Below are 26623 nucleotides of genomic sequence, written 5' to 3' on the forward strand. Positions count from 1 at the left end.
AGGGATTCAATGCTCAGGCTCTAGTATCCACACCAATCTCAGGCAGCCTTGCCCCAGGACATAGTATCCATTCTCTACAAAGGGCCCAACTGACTGTACTCATTGCTGCTGTTCCTTGTTAGGCTGGCCCTACAGACTGAAAGGCCTGGATAGGTCTGTGGGGTCTTCAACTCCAGGGCCTGGCCCAGAGTAGCTATTGAACATTCCCTACCACTGAAAGAATCCCAAGGCAGAATCCGAAGGCCAAGAGAGGATGTGGCCTTACATCAAGACAACTTCAAACATCTAAAATGCCCTGAATGGACTCTACTGTGATCAGGGTGTTGCTGGAAGGCCAACCTGAATTCACAGGCTTAAGAACTGTAGAGGGGAGGGAAGAACAGGGAAGAAAGTTCTCTTTCTTTCTCACTCTTTTTTTTTTTGAGCTGGGGATCGAAGCTAGCAAGCGCTCTACCACTGAGCTAAATCCCCAACCCTCTTTCTCACTCTTACACATAAAATAGGTGCCACAACAACAAAAGCCTGTGAAAGGTAAGGGAGTGGGGGGGATGGTGGGGGATGAAGAGGGAGCAGCGCTATTGGAGGTGAACGTGAGCAGAGTGTATCCATATGTGTGTCTGAAAACATAATAATGAAACTTACTATATGCTTACAAAAATTTATGAAAAATTAAAAAATCTGTCAGGTTTCACTTTATATTTTGAAATACAGAAGTGTATTTTAAATATTCTCAGGTATTTATTTATCCAAACGTTCTTTGCCAAACTTTACACTAGCTCCAAGTTCAGTTCAGTGTTTACATTTCACTACTGCTCGTGCTCCACCAAAACCACTCTTTGTCCAAACAGTGTGACCAGCAGTCACACAGTGAACCCCATGGTCAGCCACTTTGTGCCCCTGAATGGACAAACCACTGCTCTGCTACAAGGTCAAAGCTTGCCCTCAAAGTTATTCAGAAAGGAGGGGGCTTCTGCAAAGCATACTTCTAAGACAAACAAAACCACCAGTGAATTTCTTAAGAACAGACAATAAAAGGGAGCATCACACTGTTGTACAGGATTTGGAATGAAAGAAATACAGATGTTTTCTTCTGGTCCAGCTGACAACACTCTTCCAGTTCCATCCCTGGGCCTCTTCACTGGGTACCATAAAGCCTTCATTTGAGGCATCGAGAATGTCTATAGTCCTGTTCGTCCTCCTAGCCAGTTAGTTTGACAATTCTTTCAGCTGTCTGAGGCGGACATCTCTCTTCTTGTAAGTCTTCGGCAGTTAGCTTTGGTTCTCCGACCTGTTGCACCCACGGCACACTTTTCATCCTAGTGCTTGCTCCCACCAGGGTTCCTCCACACCACCCCCAGGCTAACCTTAGATGCTGTAGTTCTGTGTTGACATGGGTCTCTGGGAGGCCACACTGCTAGAGCTGAGAGGTTTCTTCGGTTTGAGCCGAACAAGGGAGCAGCTGCAGTTTCTTGGCCCTGGCAGCTGTTGGGTCCTAATTGGTTCCTTTCACAGTGTACGGGAAAACTTCTGGAACTACTGGCTGAATTATTTTCTTTATTGTGCAGTTATCCATCCTTTATCTTAAATCTGCTTATAGTATTTCTGAAGCTCTGGATATTTTTGTGTTCTAGCTCAGCTACTAATTTCATGTTCTTCAAGGCAGTCGAACCTGGGAACAGCACACCCATAAACTGCTAACAGTCAGCCTCTGAGCACAGCTGTCCCTTCCTTGTGAGATTCAACTACAGGGACTCACTGACCGGACTAACATGGCACCTAGACTTTGGCTATCGTGGGGACATTGAGTGTACTGTCAAGCTACATTCAGCTCTTGCCTGAACTAACTTTTACTACTTTGTTCTGGCTTTGCCATGTCACCCTGGAAGATATTCTTGACCCAAGTCTACAGATGAAGAAGTGCATAGGGCATTCCAGGGAGGAAAAGCAACAAACAAACAAAGAAACTCCAAAAGAAAAAAAAAAAAAACCCTCCAGTAACAAAAAACCCAATCCAAACCAAAAGATGTACAATGTTAAAGACACCTATTTTGGGCTTTATCAACAAGGACTGAGATACAATTCTGAGACACAGAAGGAAGCCCTTCTGAATAGATGGGTATCTGGCCAAAGGTAATAGTCAAGAAATAGAGTAAAGAAAACAAAATAAGTCACACAAAGGAGGCAGGATGTGGTTTTGACTGAGCTAGATGAGTGTGGGTCCAGTGTGAAGAGTCTGTTTCAATGCAGGGAATCATTAAGGAACCTATGTTAGGAATCATATGGAAGGTCAGTTGACATTGACTTTCTGTTGCCCCCAGCTAATGCCTTCATTCTGAGGCCCTGACTCCTCTAAAGAGATGAGGGTGTGGGAGGATTCCAACTGGATGGGCAAAAAAGGCAGAATGTACGGCTGAGGAACACCAACAGGAAGTGAGTAACAGTATCCAGAAATGGCCTTAGGTAGTCATTGGACTTTGATCATGACAAGGAGGAGGTAACAGCGTCCAGAAAGTGCTGTCAGTAGGCACTGGCTCCCAATCATCACATCTTTAGTGGACAGAGCTTTAGAGGTGCAGCATTTCCTCCATCGTCATTGAAACCAACACTGAAGAAGGGCCGCAGAGGTCCAACAAAGGCACACTCCGAGAAGGTGTAGATGAGGGAGCCATGGTCAGTGATGTTATAGAAGGAGACAATGCCAGCCTCATAGTCTACAAAGATCCCAACTTGGCATGGAGGCACCTGAAGATGGAGGGTGGTCTGGGGGCTGGTGCCAGCCTCATAAGTGTCTTTTTTCCATAGCCAAATGGTCCAGAAGCCATTCTCAGGACTGAGTGTAAAGTGCCCTTTCCTCTGCACAGATTCTCTGCAAACCCCCAGATCCCAGGCCTCCTTGCTGGTCACATCTACCTCCCAGTAAATTTTCCCAGAGGTGAACCTCTGGGCGCCTAGCACCATGGGGTAATTACTAAATCTCTCATCATTTTCAGGCACATTCTGACAGGTATCTGCAATCCTCACTTGTCTCCGATCCTTTGGGATGATGAGCCATGAGTTGGCTGTGTTGCGATCCAGAGTAATATGCACTGCAGAAAGAAGATCACAGGTAAGCCTGGGTAGGGTCAGCATCTCTTTGCTTGTAGTGAGGGGATTCACATAAACTCAAAGGTGAGGGGTGACCCTACACCTCACTATGTGAGGAAATGACCTACAGCAACCTGGCCTTTCCTCTGATCTGTGAGGAAACCTCACCTATGTGTCTTTGCTCCACTTGTACTCACTGGACACCTCTTCCACATGCCACCATCCTGTGCTCCCCATGACTGTCTACCTCTTCCACATGCCACCATCCTGTGCTCCCCATGACTGTCTACCTCTTCCACATGCCACCATCCTGTGCTCCCCACTCTTCACTCTCATTATCCCCTTCTGTTCCTAGAAGTCACCTCACCCCAACATGTCCTCAGCATCTTCTTCCGCCCTGGCACATGGCATGTACTTGTCAGGTCTGGGGAGGCAACATCTAACGTATCCAGGTTGAAGGATCTACTCCTATAGGAAGAAGGGTTTGAGAATCTTACTTGGCACTCCTGTCTTCTACCCCAGGCCCTAGTGATCTCCTTCCTGGATGACTCTGATAATTAAATTCAATACAAATTGACAATACTCATGCATTCGATGTCCATGTAAAAGGAAAAAAAAAGTTTCTACCCAGGAGTTCCAAGCTCTAGGAAACTCAAATAAACCTCCATCTCTTCCCAAAGCCAGAGGTCACTACTAAGTGGCTTCTATTTAATTTTATAGGAAATCATCTAATAGGTGAGTTCTTCTGTGAAGAATTTAGAGAGTCCCAGCAGACTCAGATTACCTTTTTTGTTTTTGTTTTTGTTTTTTGTTTTTTGTGAGGACTTTAATGTATAAAGATGAAATAGTCTAACTACATCAGGCAATTCGCCAACTGAGATGTCCACTAGTCTTTTGAGGTCAGAGAACATTTTAGAGAAGACCAGGTCTTTGAGAACAGGGAGACGTGGGGAACACTCCCAGTGCATGTATGCCTAACTCAATAACTATTTCTGTGCACACGTGCTTCCCACTCCCTTTTCTTCTTACCTTTCCAGGACAATCGTCACCTCCTGAGGAGAGAAGAGGCATAGAGTCAATTCTAGGGTTTCTGACTAACCACTGAGACTTGACTCCTGGGGTCAAGTGATATCGCCTGTGTTTTCTCTGGAGTGTGCTCTGCAGCATTCCCTCCGGCCATAGATGATTCTGACTAGCTCTTAGCAGAAAGGACATGTGACTGCTTGTAGAATATCTAGGAAGCTAACATGGCCTGTTGCTAGGATATGACCAGGGGTTTAAAGACTAACTGAGAAAACAATTTAGAAGGGCTAGGTTCTTGGAGGAGGGAGTTGACCACGGAGATGGTAGAAGAGGAAAATAAAAGCATAACCCGATTGAAGCCAGAGGCCATTTCAGGAAGAGAGTGGCTGAGGTAGAATATCCAGAAAGGCTCTTTGCCATTTACGGGCTTGAGTTGTGTGGGGAAGGGTTAGTTGGTTGAAAGCTTTGTCCTGTGTTGTGGCTAATCCTCTGCCTTATTTAGAGTGAACTTAAGTGAAAATATTTGTCCCCAGAGAGTGACAGGCATAATGTTGGAACTGGCAGCTTTGCAGGCTCAGTCAAAAGGCACTGGGGAGCCCAGATTAGTGACAGGCAAGAGAAAGCCTTCCAAACCAAAGCAATATAATCAGCTTTTCCTGAACAAACCCCAAAAGAAATGTTTCTATGCATCTGACCGAGGGACAGTGTGAGAAAAGAAGCATAGAGATCATCTAGTCCATGGTGTTCCAACGTGAGGCTAACAAATCACAGGTGGATGCAAGATGGTTTTAGAATATACACAGATTTTAAGAACAGTTATGTACGCATTTCATCTTAACTTTTGCCTAGTACTACTTAAACTGACATCATTTAACCTGATTCTCTCACTAAGCCTATTCATGTCTCTGCTCCTTAGCTTTCTCATCCATGGAATGGGATAACAGTAGCACTTACCTGAACCATGATAAGCCATCTGTGTGCTATTTAGGAATCTGCAGTTATCATTATGGGAAAAATTTAGAAAAAAAAAATAGTAGTACCAATACATAATTTCTTAACTATCATGCTTTGGAAAAAAAATTATTTTAAAGCTAAATTTATTTTGGGAAAAGAGTGAAGAGTATTTGCAGAAGCAGAACCAGTTAAAAATCATGTGGGTAGCTCATAGAAATAAAGTATGAAATGCAACAGCTATGACTGATGTCAGGAGCACTCTCGTGTGTCCCAGCCCCTCTACGGCTTCCTAAGTGGAGAAACTGTGCACAGGAGAGAGAAACAGTTTCCCACAACCTATTGCTATGGCGGGAAAGGAGACAGCTCAGATTTGTAAATTCTATTTCCAAAAACATTCTTATGGCTACTTGCCTAAGCACTAGAATGGATTTTCTCATTTAATTCTTTAAAATATATGTAATACTATATACGCGGGTGATATGTGATAAGTGCGATGCTCCAGCTCCCACACCTGGCACCTGCTGAGGTAGGCACTTCCCAGGGATGCCTGTCCTAGGGTTGCTACATGAGCACTTTTTCTTGTACCTGTACTCCGTGGTTCTGGAATGGAAGCCACTCCTGGGTCCACATTTCAGTTTAAGAACATATCAAAGATTAAGGTAGCACTTGCTTTGAGAGTGGTTCCAGACAGCTCTGGTTTTCTCCCAAGTTACTCCCTGTACTGCGCATGGGTCGCACCTCACCTGCAGTAGCTCAAGCTTGGAGCCCCGGCTCCTCCTCTCCAGCTCTGTGATCAGCTCCTGCAGGGCCTGGTTCTTCTCGGCCAGCTCAGCCTCCTTCTCCCCCAGAAGTCTCAGGTGCTTCCTCTCATCCTTCTCCAGTTTCTGCAGCTGCCTCTGCTCTTCCTTGGCCAACAAGCTATTCTGGTGTACAAACTCTGAGTGAATCCTTGACTTCTGTGTGTCAACGTTCCTCTGTGGTTGCAAGGGAAAGACAGGAATTTTACATTTTTATGTTTAATAAAAATTTCCTAGGCTTTGGTGGTGTGGATGCTTCTGTCCCCTGGTCACTCATCTCTCTGTTTATGTCTGGGAATGAATGCATGTACACACGCATACCCAGGCACAAAGCATGCTTTCATGTGCATGCGTGCAGGCACACGGTTTTTGGGACTATTAGGGAAACAGCACTGTGAGTGGCACACTGGAGCTAGGGCTGGAGTGAGCTACAGCTTCAGCAACTTCTGGCACCAACAGGCATTTTCTCAACCTTTCTTCCAAAACCCAGGTAATGCCCATGTAAGTCTGTTTGTCTTTCTATCTCAACAAGTCACAGAGAGTAAAACCTGTTCCCATTTCCAATGATGCACTATTCCTGAGCTCTGGGGGACAACAGGGTAGTCTCTGCCATCTTGGGAGGGTCACCTGATGACCTCTTTTGCCACCACAGCTTGATCCAGTCTTGCTAAGCCCAGTTCCTCTTAGGGGGTCTGTGATTGCTTGTGAGCCCCTTACATTCCTTGTCAGTTTCATGTGTACCCTGTTTTCCAAATCACCGATGTGACAGGCGTTAGTTATTTACCAGGCTTTGGACTATTAACCTGGTCACCATTAAGCAGCCACCGAGTCAGGTGGGCCTCCACCTCAGACTTACATAGATCCCTCAGGCTGTTCCCTCCAGTCTCTGTCCTGTCTAAAGGGCGCAGGAGATGGGATTCTCTCACAGGATACCTCAGACTCAGAAAGTACAGTGTTGATTCTGGTAGCCCAAGACTGTTTGTTATCCACTGAGACAGGGGCAGAAGGAGTGGCATCACCTTACACTTTCTCCAGTAATTCTTGATTTTTATGAAGATTGGGGGAAATCTCATCTGGTTTCAAGCTTGCTTTTTTCTTTCTTTCTTCCTTCCTTCCTTCCTTTCTTTCTTTCTCTCTCTCTTTTTCTTTCTTTCCTCCCCCTCCCTCCCTCCCCTCTTTCTTCCCCCTCCCTCCCTCCCTCCCTTCTTCCTTCCTTCCTTCCTTCCTTCCTTCCTTCCTTCCTTCCTTCCTTCTTCCTTCCTTTCTTTCTTTCTTTCTTTCTTTCTTTCTTTCTTTCTTTCTTTCTTAATTCTTCTCTATCTGGAGATATAGTGTGGATGGTTCTTGGGGAGGGACCTATATAACAACTCTCCCACCCCTTGGAGAGACACAGTCATGCTTGCTTGAGGTCAAGACCTGGGACCTAGCCCACCTGCGGGATCTTACCTTCCAGTCTCTTCTTTGCATTTCGAGATCCATTTCCAGCTTTTCGGCCAACTCTTTCCCTTTCCTCAGTTTTTCTAAAGCCACGCAGAGCTTCTCCTGTAGAAAAAGGTAGCAGGTTAGTCCTCAGCTAGAGATGTGGAGGAGGGGGCTGGGAAGACTTTGGGGGAAAACCCAGCTTGTCTTACAAAACAGAACGACCCTGATGGGGTAATGGGATCTGGGTCATTACATTTCTATTCCACCAGGAAGCTAGAGAAAACATGACCTTGTAGCAGTCCCCTGGTGTAGCCTCTGCTCCTGAGAAATAAGCTTGTATTTGATGCACAAGTACCTCTCAGTGAAAGAAGAAATCAGCCCTCCATTCCCCAATTTCTCAGCTCTCTGTTCAGAGGAACAAAGTACTCTTCACAGACCATTTTCTTTATACCTACATGTGCCTTTGTGCTAGGGCCTCACCTGGTATATCGGAGCAGCCTCTTCCACAGGGACCTTGGTGTGGTCACGGTGTTTCCCAGAGTGGTCGCACACCCAGCAAAGGGCCTGCCCGTCTTCCTCACAGAACACCTGAAGTTTCTCTCCATGCTTCATGCAGCAGTCTTCCTGGGCCCCCTTCTTGGCACCCTGGGCTGTTTGTTTAAGGTTTTCTACCATGTTGGCTATGTGCCGATTGGGCCTGAGGTTTCTGAGCAGAAAGCGCTGCCGGCACTGGGGACATGAACCGCCCCCATCTTTCCCAACCTCAGAAATGCATCCCTTGCAAAAGCTATGGCCACACTCGATACTCATGGGCTCCACCATGGGATCCAGACAGACACAGCAGGTGACGTCATCCCACATCTTTTCCAGAGACATCTTTGAGGCTGGAGTGCAGAGGGGGAAGGGAAGAGATACAATGAAAGTTTGCACAAGAGCAAAAGCAGGACAAACCCAAACTCCCCGAAAAAAGGAAAACAACGTGTGAGCGAACGACATGGGAAAACAAGAGAAGGGAGGAGCGTCAGGCTGAGTGACAGCAGCCTCTCCTCCAGTCTGACCCACGGACCCGCCGGCAGAAGGGGAGACTGTCTCCAGAAGAGGCAGAGAACACTTGCAGGGATGATGCTGTTACTGATTCCACCTTCATCACATCCCTCCCAGCTTTAACCACACACTCCGTCTCATCTCATGCCTCCATGGTGCAGAGAAGTTCATTGAAGTAGTACTGACCATTGACCGTATTTACCATGGACCCTCCACATTCCAACTGAGTGCTACCTGCTTGTCAGTCTTCGTTAGTCTTGACAATAACCACAGGAGTCAGGAATTAGGAGTCAAGGTCTATGCAGTTATTCATTACATGAGACATTTTGGTCAAACATGATCGGCTGCATGTATGGCGAATGAACAGTAGGCTGGACCATAGAGCGTAGGTGTGCCATTGGCTACCCTCTCAGGTTCATGTAAGTACACTTCAAGATGTGCGTTCATTCTGATATGACATCACCTAGGAGCACATTTCCAGTCATTAGGGTTGCATGTGCATGTATGAATGTATGTATGTATGTATGTATGTATGTATGTATCTATATACATAGCTGTTTTTATTTATCCTAATATGTTCTTTGTTGTTGTTGTTGTTGTTGTTTTTGAGACAGGGTTTCTCTGTGTAGTTTTGGTGCCTGTCCTGGAACTCACTCTGTAGCCCAGGCTGGCCTTGAACTCACAGAGATCCTCCTGCCTCTGCCTCCCGAGTGCTGGGATTAAAGGCGTAGGCCACCACCACCCGGCCCTATTATGTTCTTATATACAAAATATATGTGAGCACAAATGCATCAGAGTAGGTGTGCCCACACATTCCCTTATGTGAATGTTTAGGCACACATATGAATATGTGTGCTCATTCACACACATTTGTGGGGAGCATTCGCCAGGCTCTTCTTTAAGCTGCTGCAAGCCTAGTACCTGTCTCAACGTTCTGAGTGCCTTAAACTCACACTAATTTCCAGCTGAACATTCTACATGGCTAACACTCACCTCCATCAGGGCTCTTCAAGGGGCAGGAGTTGCCCTGACCTCTGGGCTAGGTCACAGCCTGCTTCTCCCACCTTTACTAGCTCCCTTGTCTCAGCTCAGGCACCAGCCACCATGAAAGCCCCTTCCAGGGGACTGGGAAAGTCACTTTCAGAGCCCAGCCTCCACTGGCCTGTGTGGACAGCCCGCCAGGCTGGAACTAGAGAGCTCTGCGGAGGAGAAGCAGCAGGTGGACCGGCAGGTTCGGGGTGGGGGGCGCTGGTCGGAAGGGGTTCCTCGAGTCTGGGGCGAAGGAGAGAGCACTCCTAGGTGGGCCGGGGATCCCTACTCACCCTACCACGGTCCTCAGCGTTGGCCACCGGCTCCCAGCTTCGCTTTCACAATCCTGCTCTCTAAATTTCACTTTCAGTTTCCTCTCAGAGGCTAGTCTAGAAGGAAGCGGGAGGAGCAAGGGGAGGAGGGAGTTGAGCGGCAGAGGAAGGATGGGGGCAGGGAGGGCGGAGACAGACAGGGCGGGGAGTGAGAGGAGGGAGCTCAGCGGTGCTAGAAGCTGCTGGCCCCGGCAAGCGGTACCTTCTCTCTGGGGCCTCCTTGACTCATTTCCCAGAATGTAATCTACAGGATATCGATGTGCTGCTGTCTTTGACACTGGTCTTCACCTCACACCTGGAGCATCTGGGAGAAGAGGTCTGGATGGAGAGGAATCACATTCTGCTTGCTACTTCCAGGAATGGATTCCTTCCCACAAGATTGGTAGCTCTTTAAAATTTGGGGCGAAAAATCTCGCCACCGTTCTTATTAGCATATATTAATTGTTCTGTGTACTTCAGTTATGCTCATTTCCCATCACTCTATCTTCCGATTGTCAAAGTAGGTGTTATACCAATGAAGGGAGTTGAGATTTGTGGGCACTGACTATCTTAGAACTTGCGCTAGAAGCATCGGTTGAATTTTCCTTAATATTTATTATATTTAGGAAACAAAAAGACACCCCATGCTTTGAAATTTCTAGTCCTATTTCAGAGACATTTTCTGAGTGGAAGGTTACCAGGTGATATCAACTGTCTAGATTGTGCTGCCGAAGTGGGATTTCATTCCAGGAACACAAACAGTCCCAGAAAGCAGAATGAAACAGAGTCAAGCATCTGAATGGACGAAGAGAGCTGTAGACATCAGAAAACGACTCTGCCTCATACCCCTGAAGACCTGTTGCTGTTTCCTGCAGGCATGGAGAAAGCCATCTTGGTCCATTTTGTTATTTACCACTAGATGGCGCTCTGTTTCTGTTGACACGCCCACCCTACGGTTGTGTTGGTACATATTCACACAGACTAATATAACATAGTGTAACTTCCATGTTAGTAATTGTTTGCAGATCCAAACTATCATTCCAAATTCCCTTCATCCGCAGATGGTACTTCAATATTTGTTTTCCTTTTCTTCCTGTTGATATGACCCACGTCTTTATTTGGGAAAGAATAATGCCATTGACATTACCATCCAGCACGTTGGCTATGCTAGTGAGGTGAGAAGGTGGAATTTGGGTTTTAATCATAGTCTCCACGACTTTAATGTGTGTTAGTAACCGAAGTTGTCCCGGGTGGTAGGGATCGGTCCACTCTGGCCAGGACAGGAAGGGCATCCTCTGCATATTTCTAATTTAGTGACCTAAGGCGCTCCAAAGGCACGTAAGGAGGAGGAGGGTCAGTTAGGAAGAGGAAGGGCTCACCTGGTGTGGGGGAGGGGCAAGAGAGGGTGATAGAGGGTTGCTGGTTTTAATTATGTATCAGAATTATGGGATTGCTCTTGTTTGTTTCTGCTGTTTTGGAGAGCCTGCCACCCAGCTCCCAAATAAATCACTCACAGAGGCTACTCTTAATTATAAATGTCTGGCCTATGCTTGGCTTATTTCTAGCCAGCTTTCTTTTCTTCTTCTTCTTCTTCTTCTTCTTCTTCTTCTTCTTCTTCTTCTTCTTCTTCTTCTTCTTCTTCTTCTTCTTCTTCTTCTTCTTCTTCTTCTTCTTCTTCTTCTTCTTCTTCTTCTTCTTCTTCTTAACAAAGGGAAAACTTTATTGTTTCAATCAAAGGGAATATTAGCAGCCTACTCGTTATCATGCAGAAAGGTATCTCAACTATAGAAACTCGAAGAACAATTTCTAGCTTGCTTTCTTAACTTTAAATGATCCCATCTACCTTTGGCCTCAGAACTTTTACTTTTTTTTTTTTCTGTATACCTTTCTTTCTTACCCTGTTGCTGGTTGTGTAGCTGGATGGCTGTGTGGCTGTGTGGCTGGGTGGCTGGGTGGCTGGCCCCTGATGTCTTCCTCTCCTTGTTTTTGTTCTTTCTTCCTCCTCCCAGATTTCTCCTTGTATTTATCCTCTCTGCCTGCCAGCCTGCCTATCCTTTCTCCTGCCTTGCCATTGGCCGTTCAGTTCTTTATGAAACCATCAGGTGTTTTAGACAGGCACAGCAACACAGCTTTAGAGTTAAACAAATACAACATAAACAAAAGTAACACACCCTAAAGTAATATTAAAATAATACTACAGATAACCCTTTACTCTCATAGGTAAGGCCTTTGTTCATTTCTGTTCCAATAATAAAATGTCATGGATTGAGTAATTCATAAAAAAAATGTTTATTTTTTTATAGTTGTGAAGAATGGGAAGCCCAAGATAAGGCAGCAGCAGATTTGCTGCCTTCTACTTGCTCTCTTCTCAAGATGAGGCCTTCCTTCTCTTTGAATCCTTTTTTGTAAGGACTCTAATCCACAGCTCCATTTCTTGTCGTCATTGTCATCATCATCATCATCATCATCATCATCATCTTATTGTATGAATTTCATGAAGACAAAGACATTCAGACCATAGCAGATGGGATTTCCAAATTGGTGCCATACCTGTGCTTTCAACAGGTCATACCCCAGTTCTACTGACCACCTATCCTGACTGACGATACACATTCCAGACCAATAGTTTCCATAGGGAAGCTCCATTATTAGGGCTTGTTAGATATAAAACAGTTCCTTGGTTATAGGTAGTGCTTTGGAAATAGCTTAGTGGTACAGGTTTAAAAGTGGTGGCTCTTGGCAGATACAATGTAGATGGAAAAACAGATATGTTGGAATATCACTTACTTTGCTTGAAAAATTCCATTTATTTAATATAAATAGTATCACTAGACAACTGCTCAGATTTTCCTAGGCACAGTAAAAAATCAGGGTAAGAATTGGTTTCATATATATATATTAGCATTCCACTTCCTCCAGGAACCCCCTACTTCCTCCTTTTACTTCCCCCAGGAAGTGATGGGATCTCAAATTTTAAGACCCCATTATGGATCAAACAATGTAAACAAATGTACAAAGAATGTGAGATTAATTTTGTGTATAACTTGGCTGCTTGAGGTATACCTGGAGAACTGGTCTGTCTCTCTCTCTCTGAATTAGTTTGATATAGTCCCTAATAAAAAACAACTTAAAAATCTTTTACAGCTCTGACCATGGAGTAGGGGGAGGTTAATGTGGTATGTGGTTATAGAGGAGGCTTTATTTAAGTTTGAAATGACTAGGGTGCTTTTAGAAAAAGCATGTGAATTTGGTAGGAAAAATGGTGGGGGAGTAGGGGAGGAATTGAGGGAAAGGAATGGGGTATGTAGTTGATCAAAACATAGTATGTACATGTACAAAATTCTCAATAAAAAGAAAAAAATTTCACGTGAAAAGTTTTCATTTTAAAAGAAAATATGCAGAGCCATTTTATAAAGTAAAGACATCTGAAATAAACAAGATTTATTTGATGTGTGCGCATGTTTATGTGTACATGTGTGCAAGTGCCTATGGAGGCCAGAAGAGGATGTTGGATACCCTGGAACCAGAGTTATTAGGCAGTTATGCTGACTGATGTGAGTGCTGGGAACCAAAATCTGGTCCTCTGGAAGAATAGGAAACACCCCATACCATCTCCCAGTACCATACGTCCTAATTTAATCATAGTAAAGATTCTGTGAAGACCAGCCACCACCTACAATATACACATAATGACTAAGGATCAAGGAGGTCATTTTCTCATAATCACATATTTGGTGAGAGATCCAGAAATAAATAGGCCAGAAGTTTTCCACTACCTCATGCTCGGCAGATGGTTTCCAAGGGCGTTCGTTGCTGAGAGAGAGAGAGAGAGAGAGAGAGAGAGAGAGAGAGAGAGAGAGAGAGAGAGAGAGAGACTGCTTCATGAGTGTAGCTTTGCTTTTCAACACTGTTATTCCCTAAGCACCATTGTGGGGTTAAGCAGAGAAATGTCTTCCTCCTCTCTCCCAAGTTTCCTAGGCCTAAAGCACTGATGTGTGTTTGTGGCTATACTGCTTGGTCTTTGGCAGAATTTGGCAAGACCACACTGACGCTCTCTAGATGCAGGCTTTCTTCAAGGTCTCTCCCACAGAAGGACAGAGTGTGCCCCAGCCTCTGGTTACTCGCATCTGCCTCCATCTGTCACTGGAGTTCACAGGGTTGGGTCTTCGGGAAGAGTAGCCATTCTGTATGAGGTGTCTGAGCATTGCCCTGGTGCCCCTAAGAAAACTCATCAGGTACTCTCAGAGCTGCCTGTCCCAGAGCTCAGGGACCTCAGCAAGGTGAGCTGTGTAAATCTCTTGGATTTGCGCCTGGTTCCCAGCAGACCTGTTATGTCTCTACTTCTAACAGGAAGATTATAAAGTACTGACCTTTGTGGGCAGAACAAGAGATGCTTCTTACTAACAGAGGAGCAGATGAGAGGAGACACAGGCTCTGGAGCTGTGGTGAGTGAGCAGATGAGGTGCCAGGTTTGGGCTGAGAGGACTGGGAACCAGAGCCTTGTACCATCTGCCTGCATCATCATTTCTGCGACTGAGCAGAATGATGCCCATCTAGAGCAGCCACCTTCCCTCTGGGTCAGTCGTGGCCTGAGGTATGATAATGACTGGATGAAGGCTTTTCCTGATCTTTAACATAAAGGGCTTAGGTCTGGGAGGCCCTCTTTAGGTCTGCTGTTCCTAGGTGGTCTGGACCAGGGACTATCATGAGAAGATGGGCAACTAAGGATGAAGGGAAACACTGTTATTCAATTCTCAGCTAACTGGTCTAATCTGGGAAAAGCTATAGGTGTGCGGATGGTTCCTCATGACTCCTGTAGTGGCTGCTTTAGGCACAGGCAGAAGCTGAGGTGTTCTACAGCTTATTGTAGGGCAAAGTCAGCTACAACATGGGATCTGCCTCAGTCTGAGGTCTGGTTGGCTAAACCTCCACCCAAATGCCAATTTCTGACTAGTTGAAGCAGGGCAGTTGACAGTCTCTCTTCTGCTAAGCTAACTCAGTCTGAGGAGGCCATTAACCATGTAACAACTGGTCACATTGATACTTAGGGCCTTGTGATTTCCAGATGATCACATAGACCCTCACTGCCATTCAAGGGTAGAAGTACTCTTGTTATTTCTTGTTTACAAATCAGGCAATTTAGGACAAAGAGGTGTCAAAACATGCCCAATACTCACAGATGGCAAATAGTAATGCTAGGATTCAAACCCAGACTCCATGGATCTAAAGTACAGACTTAAAATGTTTTTAGATTAATTTAATTATTTTATTTTTTGTTTGTGAGTGTTCTGCCTGCATGTATATATGTACATTACACGTACTCTTAAAGGGTCGTGACCTATTATGTGGCTTGGGGAACCTAACCCAGGTCTTCTGCAAGAGCACAAGAGTTCTCAATCACTGATCCATTTCTTTGGCCCCTAGAGTGTGCACATTTAATCCTGTGCTACCTGCCTAGACTGTAATATACATTATATGCCAACATGTTCCAGCCTCTGAAACGCCAATGTGAAATGTATGCTTTTACTAGAATGCACATATTAACCGTGCTGCTAAAGACACCCAAGGAAGTGAAAGGGGTTTAACATTTGTAGCAAGCTCAGATGTCCTTAGATTTAGCTGTGTTAATACTGAAGGGAAGAGCCTGGCTGTGAAATAGTCATAGCTGCTTGTGATTTATGTAAAAGGCTTTTGTGTCAGTCTTTGTCTGTCTTCTTCCCTCCCTCCCCCTCTCTCCTTCCTTCCTTTCTTCTATGTGTCTATAGCTATTACATTATTATATATATTACATCTTAATATCTTAGACATATTCTTGCATCTTAGATATATTCTGGACCTATTCTACACTTAAACCTCACCAGTTAAATATAAGATTTTAGTTGCTACTTAAAAAAAAAAAACAAAGACAATACTTATATGGTTAGATTTTGAAGACCAAGTGTTTAAAATATTTAAAGAGATTTAATACAAAACAGAATTAAAAGAGGGAAAGGATCTGATTTATTTAAAACCCAATTTTTTTCCTGTATAGATCATGAGTGTGTAAACAAATGAAAGTTTTACTAGATCCTCCAGTTTCCATTCTTTTTGCTCAACCTCATTGCAGCCCTGCTGACAGCATTAGACCTAAATCCGTTATTAGTTTTCAGCTACAGACTCCCAAGGATCCTTGGTTTGTAAGGGGTTTAGGGAAGGACATGTGGAGAACAAGTCATCCCTTCAGCCAGCCAGGAAGCCAAGGAGGCGGAGGAGTCTGAGGTGTTCGGTGACCCTGCAAGCACTCAGTGACTTCCTTGTCACAGGTGCCTCGCATAGGCAGTTTTATGCCAAGCTTATTTCTGAGCAGTGTAATTTTATCCCTAACATTAGCTGAGGCACATCAATATCATGGCTTGAGGAAACTTGAGTTTCTGGCTCATGCCAGTCTCTGCTAGACTTCGGATTCAGTGCTATGAACTGTTTTTCTGTGTCTTCCCATTTGGCCCTAGGACCCAGCTGGCAAAGCCAGAGGCTTAAATCCTCACACTCCCTGGAGTGTTGGTGACTGATGCTTGGTTGCCATAGAAATCTTCTTGGGGTCTCCAACCTTCTCTAAGCTGGGCCATTTCCTTCCAAGACTCATAGCTATTGGTGATAGACTTCTTTGATTAACAAAACAAAATAGGTTTTACATTATTCATGGTCTTCTGGCATCTGGATAAGTAAAATGGTGGAAAGTCAGAGAATATAATTTATTTTTTTTCCATCCCCATAATTGACTACATTATTGATTTTCTATCTATCTACTTAACCTATTTGTCATTAGTCATTATCTATTTTATCTACAACCCACTCCTTTCTACCACCACCCCTGCCCTGTCCACATTTAGTTTGATCAATCGTCTTGATCACTCTCTCAGGAGATTACTGCTTTGAGGAGAACATTCTTCTCCCTAAACCGTAACTCCATAACTAAATTCACACAGCTGAACCATAACCCCATAACTTAATTCACACAGCTTGCAATACAGGACAGTCATTAAGCTCATGAGCTCCTTTTGGTTTAGGGTGTAGAAACATGAGAATACTCAAGGACTAGTGACTGGGACATTGAAGTGGTCACAAGGAAGCTGGGATGTTAGATGAAGAGAACTCTCAAGTATGTAACTTCATGTCACTTCTTTGGGGACAGATATTTTCAGCACTAACCATGTTAATAGGCACAATAGGTAATAGAAGAAGTATCATAACATAGTGCCTAAGCAGCCTCTGGGATCTGGCTACCTTGATTTCTAGTCTGGCCACTCGCTTGTTAACTTTATGACCTCAGGCAAGTCATCAAATTAGTTGGTGCCTCAGTTTTCCCATGTGAAAATGGGAATGATAATTTTATTCTCCTCATAATATAGCAAGCCCTCAATAACCAAGGAATTTATTGTTGTTATTATTATTATTATTGAGACTGGAGCTCATTGTGTAGTCTAGGCTGGCCTCAGCTCACGGTCTTCTTATCTCAACCCCTCCTATGTACTGGGATTGTAGGTGTTCTTTACCACTGCAGCATGTATGTAGTATGTGTATGGTACCACTTTAGTGCTCATGCACCAAGCACTCACACACACACACACCATATATATATATAAGGTGATTATTTAAAAAAAATTTTTGGGAGTGAGAATGCTGAACGACCAACACACAAGCATTGGTATCAAATCATTTGTTTCTTCTGCTTACTTCTAAAGAGGTGTGACAGGATTTCTCATCTCTTAGATTGTTTTTTTATCTTCAGGAAGGACACAATGGCACTCAAAGGCTTTAGAAGGTGAGGGACTTCATGAAATGCGGGCTATAAAATCCTAAGCTAGGGCATGGTTAGCATTACACCTTTGTCAATGCCTACAAATGTGTAAAACCGTGTGTAGCCTTTCCCATGTTCATAACCACTCTGTGACATCATTTTATTACATGAAAGGACATGATGACAGCTCAGGATGAGAAACATAACTCCTGGAGGCAACCCTCACGTGGGCTGAAGTGTAGAGGGCGGCCCTTGCAGGTATTCACTGTGGCTCTGATGGATAGTTGCTCATTTTTATGTGTAAGACCGAATGTGGGTGGGTTTGGGTTGTGTGACAGTGAGGCAGATCATACAGGCATGCCCGAAATGTGGGGAGACTGTAGGATTCAGACAGGCAAGACGATGCTTGCTATGAATCTTTCTTCAGCAAACTTTATCCTCACAATTCTCCAAAGAAATGTGTTTTTAAAAAAAGGCAAAAGAGGAAATGATGGAATTTTGATGCCATTTAAGGGCTTATATTTCTGGGTTTTTATTACTCAAAAGTGTACCCAGACTCCCTCCCTCCCTCCCTCCCTCCCTCCCTCCCTCCCTCCCTTCCTTCCTTCTTTCTTTCTTTCTCTCTCTTTCTTTCTCTCTCTCTTCTTCCTTCCTTCCTTTCTTTCCTTCTTTTTTTAAAAAGCATTTCAAACTACATCTTTATTGAATTTTATTGTAACCTAAAATATAACATTGATGAAAATGCAAAGCAAAAAGTTCTGATATTTAGGATATATATATATATATATATATATATATATATATATATATATATATATATATTAGATGACAATGCAAACCAACAGGAGGAAATAAGCTCCAAGAGAAGACACAAGACTCGGAGACCCACTTACCCATATACTCAGGAGTCCCATAGAAGTACTAAGCTGAAAGCTATGATACATACTCGGAGGACCTGGTACAGACCTGTGCAGGCTCCGTGCGCGCTACTTCAGTCTCTCTGAGTTCATGTGAGCTTCACTCAGTTGATTCAGAGGGGCTTTTCCTCCTGGTGTCCTCTGTCTCCTATGGTCCCCATACTCCTTCTGCCTCCTCTTCCACTGGGTTTCCTGAGCTTCGAGGTCCCCAGACTTTCACTGAATGAGAGAATGAACTGACAAGGTAGAGTAGACATTGTGTATCAGATACATGTTGTTGTATATACTCATAATGGAAGAATCATCTCTCAAAGAGAATGAACAAATTGCAAAGTAGATGCAGCAGTATGGATGTGACATAAAGTTGAATGAATTACATGTACGCACTGTATGATTATAATTATTCAAAGTTCCAAGATTTGTGACAATAATCTTTGGTCATGAATCAGGATAACAGGAGGGTAAAATCACTGGAAGTCATTGGACTTGGAGATTCTGAAAAGACTTTGTTTCTTATTTAAAAATTTATTATTTGTGTGTGTGTGTGTGTGTGTGTGTGTGTGTGTGTGTGTGTATGAGAGGGAAAGGGAGGGAGGGAGAGGTGTGCATGCTATGGCACATGTGTGAGGATCAGAGGATTGTGGTGATACAGTGTATACCCCAATAAAGCTTGCCTGAGGATCAGAGGACAGAGCTAGTCACTAGATTAGACATAGAGGTCAGGAAGTGGTGGCACACCTCTTTAATCCTATCACTCAGGAGGCAGAGATCTGTCTGGATCTCTGTGAGTTCAAGGCCACACTGGGCTACGTGAGAGAAACAGAGCCAGGCAGTGATGACACATGCCTTTAATCCCAGGAAGTAATATGGCAGGGCAGAGAAAGGTATAAAATGTGTGAGGAGACAGGAACTCACTCTCTTTAGATTTAGGATTTCGTAGAGGTAAGTTAGTGTCTGGCTGTTCTGCTTCTCTGATCTTTCCGCTTTAACCCTGATATCTGACTCTGGGTTTTTTATTATAAGACCTTTTAAGATTCGTGTTACAGAGGATAACTGTGGAGATGGCTTTTTTTCTTCCACCTTTATGTGGGTTCTGGGGAGAGAACTCGGTTTGCCAGGCTTGCCCATCAACCGCCTTTACCCTGAGCCATCTGCTGGCCCTCAAAATTTGGTTACATGGATATACTCACTTGGTGGGGATTCATCAAGCTTTGTGCTTTTGATATGTAGACTTTCTTGTGTATATTTTAAAATGATCAAACAGCAAATTTGATGAGCAGAAGGATATCTTAATAACTCATGATACTTAGGGGAAAGGTGATGGAAAAGATTAGAGATGTAAGATAGGCAAGGTCTCTCCTCTTTTGTACTCTATGGAGATTTTGCTTAGATGTGATCTTCATGCATCAGGGAACCATCGATGTTCATTAAAGCCAGAATTGCTAGAACAAACGTGGACCCTATTCATTCATTAATTCCTGGCTGTCTATGTAATAACTTAAGTATTTATATTGTACTTCTCATGAATATTTTAAGCCTAGTTCAAATGGAAACTTGAAAACAAAGTGACATACACGAACACTGAAGAAAATTGGACAATACAGCTGTTTTATTACTGAGAGAAGTGTTGTTGGTTTGGCATGATTAGTTTTATTGGGATCTGAAGAGAAGAGATACTTCAAAGATTAGTTGATTAGGAGAATATATTCTAGAGTAAAAGGACAAGTTTTTTTTAGTGTTTTATGGATAAAACCAAGGAAGAGTGACAGGAATCCACAGGAAATAGCCTGTGGCTTTGGGAGAGACCAGAGGGATTAGCATTTTGTTCAATCTATAATGCAGACCAGTGTGCGATGCTAGGTGGACAAGGGGAGATCAGCTCTGTTCTGAGGAGAGAAGCTGTGAGAACAGGATGTGTGAGGTTGTCAGAACGGGAGAGCTCACACACCTCAGTCTGGGCTCTTCAGCAGGACTTTGTTAATCCTGGGATTCTGGAAGCTTCTGCTGCTTTGCCTGACATCACGTGATACTCTTGAGCTCTGTCAGCCTCAGCACCCTGTTCCCACCTAAGAACTTCAAGGTAGTTGACCCCATACAACAGCTTTTGTAGTAAGAGGGCTGAAGAGGGGTGGTTTAAGAGAAAACTGCTCTTTAGATGAGTCTGTAATCTTGACAGGAGGGTTGGAATCATGCCTGAGAGGTTTAAGTGGAGGATGAGGTGGACAGAGGACTTGGAAAACACTAGCAAAATTGAATGCATTTGCCAAATTCCCACCTTGCCCGCCAGACTTTGAGGAACCCTTGGCTACTTCTTTTTAAAATTTTTAAAATTCATTTTACATACTACCCATAGTTTCCTCTCCCACCCCTTCTCCTGCTCCCCCCCCCCCCCCTCTCCAAGTTGGTAAGGCCTCCCATCCTTGGCCACTGCTTTTAGGCCAATTCATCTTCACAGGAGAGAAATTTGTCACCAGTGAGCACATTTGAAGAGGCAATTTTGACCACTACACATTGCATATGTGTATTGAAATATCACACGGTTCCCCACAAATATGTACAATTATTACATGTTAACCAAAAATTTAAAAATGTTTAAGGGGTAAAATGTTAGCCATCTTGAATTGATTATTATATAATGTATACATTAATTGGCACAAAATACTCTACACATTTGAACAATTAACAGCAATTAAAAATGAAATATAGGGTTGTGGATTTAGCTCAGTGGTAGAGCGCTTGCCTAGCAAGCACAAGGCCCTGGGTTTGATCCTCAGCTAAAAAAAAAAAAAAAAAAAAAAAAAAAAGAAATATATCGGCATGTCTTTAATCCCAGCACTTGGAAGGCAGAGGCAGGTGGATCTCTCTGAGTTCCAGGCCAGCCAGGGCTATGTAGAGAGATCTTATCTCAAACAATAAACAAATAAATAAAAATAAATAAATATTAAAATTTAAAAAAGAGTTGCCCAGTAGCTGATAAAACATTATTTCCAGGTAAGCCTCTGAGGGTGTTTTGGAAGAGATGAACTGAACAGGAAGATAAACTGGAGCTGGACATACACACAGGACTCACGACCATGGTGAGTGGCAGTATCCAACCTGCCTAGGGTTCAAATGGAACCACAGGGCAAGGAGTAAGAGCGGGAATGGCCTGCCTGGCTGATGGTAGGGTTAGCTTTCAAACAGGAAATTTTAGAGACAATAAACATTATTCAAACTACAGGCAGGGTTTTATTTAAAAAAATGAAATACATCAAAGTAAAGAACCTATTTTCTTCCCCCAAAGCATTTCCCAGAAAGGCATACAGAAAATGTACATAACAGCACCAGAAGTGTGAGCAACCAGCCCCCTAAGGGGACGCTTCTGCAAACATACCATTGGTTGACTGTTCCTTCAGGCATGTTTGGTAGCAGATATCAGATGGAAAACATACCTCTAAGGAACAATGCAGCCCAGATGTCTTGTTTTTATTGTCGTCCTAAAAATTTAAAAACATTTATTACACTTACTTAGTGTGTGTGTGTGTGTGTGTGTGTGTGTGTGCGTGCATGAGCTCATGTGGCAGTAAGAGGACAATGGTGGAAATCAGGTTCTCTTCTTCCACTGTGTAGGTTCCAGGGATCAGACTTGGGCTTCAGGCTTGACAGAGGCACTTTGACCAGCTGAGCTATCTTGCCAGCCCCAATCCTGTCTCTTTGGAGAATTACTCTCCCCTCAGTATGCAGTCTGAGAAGGCTCTCTGGATGATTAGCGTTTTAGGTTTCACTCAGGTGAAAACTGGAAGTTGCTCAGGGCCGAGGGAAGGTGGCTGTTGATGCTAAAGAAAAGGCAGTTAGCAATAGTCAGAAATTAATTCAGAAAATATACCCAGGAACACTTCATTCAGAGAAGGAAAATCAAACTCTGTAAGAGCTCTTAGGAGCGTTGCTGTTTTTTAATGACCTGGTAATGGTCTTTGAGTCAGCTCTTCTTTTCTAGCTCAGTGCCCACATGAATGAATGTCTCCTTCTCACAGGGTGGACCGTTTCCTCCTGGAGTCAGTATGTTCTGCAACTCCAGCACTCCTGGTCACTCTACCTTCCTCCTCACTGGCTTTCCAGGCCTGGAAGCCTCCCACCATTGGGTTTCTATTCCTATCAACCTCATTTGTGTGGTTTCCATCCTGGGCAACAGCATCATCCTGTTCCTGATCCGCACAGATCCAGCCTTACATGAACCCATGTACATCTTCCTGTCCATGCTAGCGGCCTCTGATCTGGGCCTCTGTGCCTCCACCTTCCCTACCATGGTGCGGCTCTTCTGGCTGGGTGTTCGGGAGCTGCCTTTTGATCTCTGTGCAGCACAGATGTTTTTCATCCATGCCTTCACCTATGTGGAATCTGGTGTGCTACTGGCCATGGCCTTTGATCGCTTCATTGCCATCCGGGATCCTCTGCACTATGCCACGATCCTTCCCCACTCGGCAGTGGCCAAAGTCGGGGCTGCCGTTTTGGTAAGGGCCATCCTACTTAACCTCCCTGGACCCATCCTTCTGCGCCGTCTGCTCTTTCCCCAGATCAGTGTCCTCTCCCACTGCTATTGCCTACACTGTGACCTCGTGGGACTGGCTTGCTCAGACACCCAGATCAACAGCTTTGTTGGCCTGGTCTCCATTCTCCTCTCACTGGGTCTCGACTCCTCCCTCATCATGCTGTCCTACGCTCTGATCCTACGGACTGTGCTGAGCATTGCATCGCCCGGAGAACGGCTCAAGGCACTCAACACATGTGTCTCACACCTCTGCATTGTGCTCATCTTTTATTTGCCCAAGTTGGGACTGTCTGTTCTGCACCGAGTGGAGAAGCACAGCTACCCAGCTCTGGCAGTGCTTATGGCCAACCTGCACTTCCTGGTGCCACCCTTCATGAACCCTGTTGTCTATTGCATCAAGTCGAAGCAGATCCGTCAGGGCTTCTTAAAGCGCTTCCAGCAGAAGCGGGTAGATGTTTCCTAGGACAGAAGGACCTCAGTGGGCCACCATGAATCTTGGGGTGGGTGAGGTCTAGTGAATGGGTCAACTTTTGAGGCTTTCAAATACCTTGTCTTAACTGTTGAAGCCTTTGTGGGGCCTGGCTTCAGTAATTATAGACTTCAGACACTGAGCATATCAGAGTATCACATTGATAATTCTTTCCATGTTCTATTAATTCAGTGCTGAACTACCCTAGACTCATACTGCTGCAACGTCTTCCCCAGGCTGCTAATTTCCATGATAGAATGTTGGTATCCATCTGTTCTAGTTTCATTTCTGTCACCGTGATAAAATACCCAGACAGAAAGCAACACGGGGGAGAAAAGGCTTTATTTGGTTTACAGATAGTCTGTTACTGAATGGAAGTCAACACAGGATCTTGAAGCATCATATCTGTAGTCAAGAGCAGAAGAGAATAAACACATGGATCCTAGCCTGCTGGTACTCAGCCATCCCCTTTCACTCATATACAGCTCAGGATCCCTTGCCAAGGGAATGGTGCCATCCAGAATGGGCTGGGTTATTTAACGATCAAGACAACCCTCTACACACATGCCCACAGACCTATCCAATCCAGTAAATCCTTCAATGGATACTCCCTTCTCAGGTGGTTCTAGGTTGTGTCAAATTGATAGTTAAAACTAATTGGCACACTGTCCATACAGGCATCTCTCCTTCCTAGATTTTTCTTTGTGTTTTGTGCATAAACCTAAGGAAGAACTGACACAAACTGTGTTTATTTACCGTCCCCCCAATTTTGTATTAACTGGTTCCTATGTCATGAAACACAAAGGGAGGCGGGTGATGGCAGACGACAACATTGCACTTGCTTGCAGCTTAGGGAAAGGTAATTATATCTGTACAAAATGCCCTGAGAATTGCACACAATGTATTTTGATCATATTCATCCTTTCCCAAACTGCTTCCAGACTCACCGCCTTGCTTATCTGCTCAATTTTGTGTCCTCATTTAATAAAACCCACCAAGTCCAACTTGTGTGGCTTATATACTTGTGGGTTTGCAGCCATTCACTATGATGTACTTGACCTACCAGTGGCCACAGCCTTAAACAAAATGGACTCTCTTTCTATGAACAGCTTGCCAATAGCTCCTCAGCCAGGGGTTGGACTTTGTGCCCACCTCCATTCTCCATGGTGGCATTTTATCTGGCCAAAGCCTGCAGACATCTTGCCCGCTGTCTCAAGCACTGTCAGTCTACATGCAACCACCAGCTGCATCTGAAAACCATTGTTTCCTTCTGGTCATCCACTGCCTCTGCTCTTACAGTCTTTCCATCATCTCTTCTGCAGAGATCCCTGAGCCTTGAGCGAAGAGGACATGATATAGAAATCCCATTTAAGGCTAAGCATTGACAGTCTCTTATTCTCTACACCTTGACTAGTGGTGGGTGTTTATATTCATCTCTATGCTCTTCAGAAAGAGGCTTGCCTGATGAAGCTCAAGAGATGCACTAATCTATGGGTGTAATGATACGTCATTAGGAGTTGCTTTAATGCTATGTCTGTTTAGCAGAATAATAGTAGTAGGTTCTCCCTTAGAGACTGTGACCCATCTAGCCACAGGTTCTTGGCCCTGGTAACAGTGCCAGGTATGGGTTTTATCTTGAGAAGTGAGGTTTCTTCTTTTCTTTTCTTTTTTTCTTTGTCCTGTGTACCTTTAGCTTTTAGTAAAAAACAGTCTGGTATTGTCAGGCTTAAGGAAGTTACTTCTGGGAGGCACTTGTTTCTTAGGTACAAAAGGAACACTAGGCTTTTCTTCACTTCCACAGCACTGGACCTGCAGTATAGTCTACAAAAGGCAAAGGATTCAGGGCTGTTGGTTCCAGGAATAGTGCTTTCTGTATAGGGACTCAGTGCATACAATAGATCCATGAGTAGGAGAGATACAGGGGTAAGAGATGAACAGCTGGTCCTCAGAAGGGCACAGACCTGATTGATCTGAATGTCTAGAGCCTACGAGGGGAGCAGGCAGCTAATATATACACTGGGATGCAATGAGGTAAGGATGATGCCAGGGACCTTGGGGATACTATTTGGGATACTATTCAGGATACTATACTCTTATAGTATAAGAATAGTATAAGTATAGTATAAGAAGGAGGCTTCTTCCGAGACAGCAGCTTGGAGAGAAGGCAAGAACACTGTGGAACCTCTTCTGTTACTGCTTCCAAACTTCCAAGAGACTGAAGGATTCTCATTCCATTTCTGTCACTTCTCTTAATATAAATTATTCAGTTTATCTTGAATAAACATGGATATCCTTGGTGGAAAAACCATGACAGGCCTGTTAAGCAGGACTTCATAGCGACCTACACAATCGAGAACCTAATGATTCTGGTCATTTGCCGTTTTCATGCACTGAGAAGAGGGAGAAGGAGGAAACTGGGGACAGGAAGACAGCATGGGGAACTGTGAATCTCGAATAAAGATGTGTGATTGAAAAGCTTGTGTGCCCTGCTGTGTCACACTCACACTGTAGTGTGAATCCTGTGTAATTCAGAAGTCTGTGTGTGCCAGTAAGTAGAAGGAGGCTTTTGTGAGCACTGTGTCTGGAGGCCACAGACACTGTCCTTAGACATCAAGAAGTTTGGGCTTGTGAATTTCCATTTTGACACACTGTATCTTGTAACATTCGGCTGAGGACCACATCAGTGAATTTGGTTTGGCCCCGCCTGCTTCATCTGCTAGCCCAGTAACAAGAAGGTTCTGGACCTGGAGGGAGTCCATTTCACTGAGGGTTTTACCAGTCTTTGTCAGAAACTAGAGGCTGACCTGACAGCATTCATGATCATAACCACGCATAGGCAGTTGAAACAAACAACTAACACACAAGCAAACAATTGTTTCAGTGCCCAGAGGCTAGAACATTCCCATTCATTAGATCCAAGCAATAAAGCTTGGATACCAGACACTCAGCTGAGGATTAGAGGGATCCTGGACTCTCTCATGCTTGTGCGACCGCATCTCTGAACCTGGCAATGTCTTTCTCTTTTTTCTTTTTAATTTTTAAAGATTTATTTATCTTATCTGTATGAATACTTTTTAAAATATGTTTTTAATTGAAATAGAACTATATTACTTTCTCCCCTCCCTTTCTTCCCTCCAGCCCCTCCCAGGTACCTGGAATAATGCATGAGTTTTTGCCTGCATATTTGGATCTGCATCATGTGTGTGCCTGGTGCCTATGGAGGTTAGAAGAGAGTACTGGACTCCTGGAACTGGAGGGTTTTCAGCCA

General features: G+C 44.1%; 2 protein-coding genes across 2 annotated transcripts; one reads left to right on the plus strand and one right to left on the minus strand.

The window, feature by feature from the left end:
• Window positions 1-686: 686 nt before the first annotated feature.
• On the minus strand, window positions 687-9742 carry Trim21 (tripartite motif containing 21). Its single transcript, XM_036176935.1, has 7 exons — window positions 9647-9742; window positions 7761-8164; window positions 7305-7400; window positions 5805-6035; window positions 4114-4136; window positions 3452-3552; window positions 687-3086 (listed from the first exon to the last, which is right to left on the minus strand). The coding sequence occupies exons 2-7, from the start codon at window positions 8154-8156 to the stop codon at window positions 2542-2544; spliced, it is 1392 nt and encodes a 463-aa protein (XP_036032828.1). The 5' UTR covers window positions 8157-8164; window positions 9647-9742; the 3' UTR covers window positions 687-2541.
• A 12634-nt stretch (window positions 9743-22376) lies between these two features.
• Window positions 22377-23385, plus strand: LOC118581657 (olfactory receptor 51G2-like). The gene has a single exon (XM_036184061.1). The coding sequence runs from the start codon at window positions 22399-22401 to the stop codon at window positions 23347-23349; it is 951 nt and encodes a 316-aa protein (XP_036039954.1). The 5' UTR covers window positions 22377-22398; the 3' UTR covers window positions 23350-23385.
• The last annotated feature ends 3238 nt before the right edge of the window (window positions 23386-26623 follow it).

This window comes from Onychomys torridus, chromosome 1 (genome assembly GCF_903995425.1).
Source record: "Onychomys torridus chromosome 1, mOncTor1.1, whole genome shotgun sequence".
Classification (NCBI taxonomy): Eukaryota; Metazoa; Chordata; class Mammalia; order Rodentia; family Cricetidae; genus Onychomys; species Onychomys torridus.

Coding starts and splice junctions, on each gene's coding strand:
- LOC118581657 (XM_036184061.1), top strand. CDS start 22,399: ATGTTCTGCAACTCCAGCACTCCTGGTCACTCTACCTTCCTCCTCACT.
- Trim21 (XM_036176935.1), bottom strand. CDS start 8,156: ATGTCTCTGGAAAAGATGTGGGATGACGTCACCTGCTGTGTCTGTCTG. Junction 3,553..4,113: donor GTGACGATTGTCCTGGAAAG/GTAAGAAGAAAA, acceptor TTCTTCCTATAG/GAGTAGATCCTTCAACCTGG. Junction 3,087..3,451: donor GATGCTGAGGACATGTTGGG/GTGAGGTGACTT, acceptor TTCTTTCTGCAG/TGCATATTACTCTGGATCGC.